Raw genomic sequence first — 5,155 nt, 5'->3', positions numbered from 1 at the left:
GTTTCATAGAAGTCCTATGTTGTATGTCTGAAGAATGCTCCTCTCTTGCTGGGTTATACTTCATTTCTTTTTCCTCGTGTTCACTGTCTGAGATATTGTAGCTTCGTTATAAGATAACACCCTATTGTTATATATCCGTGTCCCAGACCCGTGACTCACTGATTGTGTCGGCATGTTAAAGGCGGGTTGGTGCCTATTTATAAACTAGTTCCAGCCCTTGGGCATTGATTTCCCCTTTCACTTTTCCTCTGTCCCTTCAACGGTTCCGTTGCCCACCACCTTGCGCTTATCCTGTGTTCTTCCACCTAACCTGGTTTTGCTTTTCCTCTTTTCAGGGAGACCCTTCCGGTGGAACTCGACAATGTCGCTTTCGGCGCGGCCCCAGCGACGCAGCCTGGCCGTCAGGATCAATAGGAGCCAGTCATTTGCAGGTGTCAATTCTACCCAGGACAAAGGCTTCAGGTAGGCTCAGGAAAGGCTTCTTGGATGGGATAGGGTCAGGGCACGCTTAGGATGAGGCCTGGAGTTGTGTGGTGCTCAGCTGGCTAGTCTGGCTTTGATAACTGACTTCTTTTCTATTCTCCACCCCAGTTTTTTAAAAAGTGGTACACAAATGCATATATCTCCAATTAGTTTGCATAACGACTCTTTGCTGGCATCCCGTTTTCTTTCAAAGAGGTGGTGTTGACCTGTAAATCCAAACCGAGGCGTAGGGCTTGAATAGTGGAAGAGGATCCCCTTTTTCTGCATCACCTCACATTTTTACTCGATGTCATTCCCTGAGGCTGTGTTCTGAATGCCTTGGACTTCAGAGGCTGGGCCACAAGACAAGGCCCTCTCAGTGGTGGCACCCTTCTCTGGAGACATTTCCCAGGCACCCACTCATGTTTACCTCAGCGCCAAGTTAAAACTATTGTAAGTGAAAGAGGTTTTAATGGGTGGATTGACAGCCCTCCTGCTGTGGCTGATTGGTTGGAGAGCCAGTTTGGTGTAGTGGTTAAGTACGCGGATTCTAATCTGGGAGAACTGGGTTTGATTCCCCACTCCTCCACTTGTACCTGGCTGGATGACCTTGGGCAAGCCGTAGTTCTGATAAGATCTGTTCTTGAAAAAGAGCCGTTTCTGTCAAGAGTTCTCTCAGCCCCGCCTACCTCACAGGCAGTGTTCCCTCTAAGCTGAGTTAGTGTGAGCCAGCTCACAGTTTTTTAGACTCCGGCTCACAGATTTTTATCTCAGCTCAGGGAGGATGGCTCCAGAGCAAACTAAATTTATGCAGCAGACAAATCACTTGCTCACAACTTTAATGCCAGTGGCTCACAAAGTGGAATTTTTGCTCACAAGACTCCACAGCTTAGAGAGAACATTGCTCACAGGGTGTCTGTTGTGGGGAAGGGAAAGGAGTTTGTAAGCCGTTCTGAGGCATCCACAAAGAGGGCTGTCTTAACCTGGCTCCGAAAAGATGGCACTAGGGATGGGCACGAACCGGTTCACGAACCTAAATTCGTGATGAACTGGGCCATGTTCATGGTTTGCAAATTGAGGTTCACGCCACTCCACTGCCACAACCCTCCCAGGTGGCTTTGGGAGGTTTGTTTGGAGTAGTGGTTAAGTGCGCAGACTCTAATCTGGGAGAACCGGGTTTGATTCCCCACTCCTCCACTTGCACCTGGCTGGATGACCTTGGGCAAGCCGTAGTTCTGGCACAGCTGGTCTTGAAAAAAGAGCAGTTTCTGTCAAGAGCTCTCTCAGCCCCGCCTACTTCACAGGGTGCCTGTTGTGGGGAGGGGAAGGGAAAGGAGTTTGTAAGCCGCTCTGAGACTCCTTTTGGGTAGTGAAGGGCAGGGTATAAATCCAATCTCCTCTTCCTCCTCCTCCTCCTCCTCCTCTTCCTCCTCCTCCTCTTCTTCTTCTCCTTCTCCTTCTCCTTCTTCTCCTCCTTCTCCTCCTTCTCCTCCTCCTCCTCCTCCTCTTCCTCCTCCTTCGTCTTCGTTTTCTTCTATTTGGATTTAGTTCTTATATACGGGGGCATTCTCTCAGTTATCCATTTCGTAGCTGCCTTGAAGTCAGTCCTGTGGAAAGGCAGAATACTGAAGGTGGCTGTAGGGACTTTAGGGGTCTCCTTTGGAGTCTGCCGACCTCCAGCTACCAACTGGAATTTATTCTTGCTTCTGTTCATCATGATGGAAGAACTAGGATCTTGGCAAAGGAGATCCATCTGGCAGCAAGAAGCCCTACCCAACGTCCTTTCAGGATTCTGATATGTTGCAGGGTGCTGCCAGAATGTCCTCAAAAGCTTCTGCAATCATAAGGAAAAGATTACCTGAAAGGGGGTGGAATCTTTGGGTGAAAATATGGTGACGTGGGCTACGGCTGGCTGCTTATCTTTCCCTGACCCATGGACTCCACTCACTTTGCTTTAGCCATCTTTCTGGAGGCGCCTCTACCTGTGCAAATGTCCACTAATGTTTGCTACCAGCGTGGTAGTTCCACATGTCTTCTTGGACTCTTTCCCAGGTTCCCCCCCTCCCTCGTAGGCCCAGTCCACACATTAACATAAAAAGTGGTTTACAGCTATCTGAACAAGCCTCTCTGGTCCCAGGAGCTCATGCACTTTGTACGTGGCCAGAAAATTAATTCCTTCTGCTTTGGTGGCAACGCATCTGAACTGGCAGACTGTTTGGCTTGTGTTTTCCATGGCCGCCAGGATTTCAAACTGTGGTTAGGCTGTGGCTGCCAGGGAAAGTGCAAAATTTCGCTTTGCTGGTTCAGACGTAACAGAAAGTGATGGGTTTGCTCCAAAGCAGGAAATACCTAATAATTTCTTTAGGTAAAAGTGAAAGGGGTATTGGGAAGCAGAGTTACTAGTTACGGAAGGTCTTATTTGTTTATTGACTTAATTTATAGTCAGCCATTTTCTCTGAGTCTCAAGACAGATTACATCTGAAAAACAGTACAGTGACAATGGTATAATTATATGTACGTATGTAAGTAACGTCGAATCATTACTGGTTTACAGTAACCCAACCAGGGGTTTTCAAGGCAAGTGAGAAGCAGAGGTGGTTTCCCATTGCCGTCTTCTGCATCGTCTTTCTGGGCAGTCTCCCATCCAAGTACCAACCCTGCTTAGCTTCTGCAGTCTGACTAGATCTGGCCATCCCATGCTACCTTCCCTCCACAGTTATTTATATATACAACCCACAGATTTAGAGAATGCACTAAAAACACCATAAAATCCTGACAGTAAAAAAAGGAATTACAAGAATCTAGAACAGTGCAGTGAAACGTTATATTGCATGCAATCAGCAATGTAATAAATATGCAATAAACATAATATAATACATGTCTTTGAACTCCATGGGCAATTACCTATGTAGCCTTATTCACTTCGTAAAAATGCCTTCCTGCACAATTCCATTATTTACATTTTATAGAATGCTTGGAATGTGAGACTCCTCCAGACCTTGTCAGTTAAGGACACTCCACACAGAGCATTTTCAGGGTCAGCTTTGCTCAGATGAGCAGAGTTGTTGCAGTGGAGCATATTGGGAGAGGCAGTCCTGCAGATATGCAAGTCCCACCCCATGAAGGGCTCTGTAAGTGATAACAACCTTGACTTGAACCCCATAACTAATGGGTAACCAATGGAGCAACTGCAGGATAATATGTGTACTTTACCTAGCTCCTATTAGTAATTGAGCTGCAGCATTCTGTACCAGCTGGCGTTTTCAAGGGCAGACCCCTGTAGAGTGTGTAACAGTAGTCTAGCTACAGTGTTTCCATGCCATGGATCCATGTGGCTGATTATGAGCAGTCTTCTGCTACTTCACAAATCAACCATGCTAAGTGTACGATGACTTCTCAAGGTTGGAGATGTGTGCAGTGAGAGGTGAGGGGTGACATGATAGAGGTTTACAAGATTATGCGTGGGATAGAGCAGGTAGAGAAAGAAGTACTTTTCTCCGTTTCTCACAATACAAGAACTCATGGGCACTCAATAAAATTGATCCAACATTGGCTTCTCTTATGTTCTTAGTGCACTCCAAGGTCAGTGCTATAATTCATCTTGGAACCAGATTCCTTCATACCATGGGGTGTGTGAGGAAGGAATGACCAAAAAGAAACTGGGTAGATGGGAGGGATGTCCCTTTCTTTATGCAGCAATGAAACAGAGAGGAAGAGGACTATCAAAGAAAGCTCATTACCCCCTTAATACCCTCTGCTGCAATGCCTGTGGCCAGCACCTGCTCACTTGGATGTAGGTCTGAGTAAGGCAGACAACAGAAGAGGGGCAGGATTTCTTTTAGAAAGCAGCAGGGAAGAATCTTTAAATTTTCCCAGCCCCCACCCCCTCTTGCCTCCAATTTATTCACACTTGTTTTGCAAATTGCTGTTTTGATTTGCCGGATGGCTCTAAAACACCAGATTGCTTTCAAATATTTTATTGGGTTTCTGCATTCTATCTTGGAAGATATGAGAGGGAACGGTACCCATTGGCTTGGCAACTGATGCCATCTGAACCGTCATAGTTTGGAATCTGTCAGCTGCTGAATGTTCCAAATTGTCATTCGAATTCCAGCTGTTAGAATACTGGTTATTGGTTTCTTGCTCTTTAAAGGGAGTAGGATACAGTCTCTAAGATACTGGATGCCTTTTTTCCCTTTTGAAGTAAACTTCTGGTCCTTAAGATCCCAATCCAATGTATTACCTGGTGGGGGTTTTGTTGTTGTTCTTGCAGGAACTTCCCTGCATTCAGCACCCCGACAGTCTCCAGGAAATCTAGCTCCAGAGTCAGTAGGATGTTTTCAATGTCTCACAAATCCCCTCCACCCAAGGTGCCCCAGCCAGAGCGACTTGATGAGGTGTATGAAGCGCTCAAGAAAGGAATAACGTAAGTCATGCTGCACCCCTCGGATCTCCCCCCCCCCTTTTATGTTGAAGCTAGTGGTGGAATGAAGGATGTTTCACCTTGATGCGGCCTATGCTGTGCATGGGTCAGCATTAGGCTTACCAAACGCCGGCGGGGGAAATCTATTTCCTGGCAGGATGCGTGCCGCGGGGGACGGCTGTGCGCGCTGCACCCGCCGTCGCCAGGATGTGACGCTCCGCGTTACCCTGGCAACGGGACCCAAACAGCCCCGTTGCCAGGGTAACGCGG

General features: G+C 47.1%; 1 protein-coding gene across 1 annotated transcript in view; it reads left to right on the top strand.

Moving 5' to 3' along the window:
• The window catches only part of FAM65A (family with sequence similarity 65 member A), a 64,719-nt gene that overhangs the window by 22,027 nt on the left and 37,537 nt on the right, over nucleotides 1–5,155 (top strand). Inside the window, exons 2-3 of the mRNA XM_015407095.1 lie at nucleotides 336–462; nucleotides 4,736–4,888. Of these exons, the coding sequence (XP_015262581.1) occupies nucleotides 336–462; nucleotides 4,736–4,888 (280 nt within the window). The remainder of the gene's footprint in view (nucleotides 1–335; nucleotides 463–4,735; nucleotides 4,889–5,155) is intronic.

The sequence above is a fragment of the Gekko japonicus genome, unplaced genomic scaffold, assembly GCF_001447785.1.
Source record: "Gekko japonicus isolate JY-2015 unplaced genomic scaffold, Gekko_japonicus_V1.1 scaffold2778, whole genome shotgun sequence".
Classification (NCBI taxonomy): Eukaryota; Metazoa; Chordata; class Lepidosauria; order Squamata; family Gekkonidae; genus Gekko; species Gekko japonicus.
The sequence above is the reverse complement of the archived record's forward strand: the minus strand, read 5'-3'. Positions and strand labels throughout refer to the sequence as shown.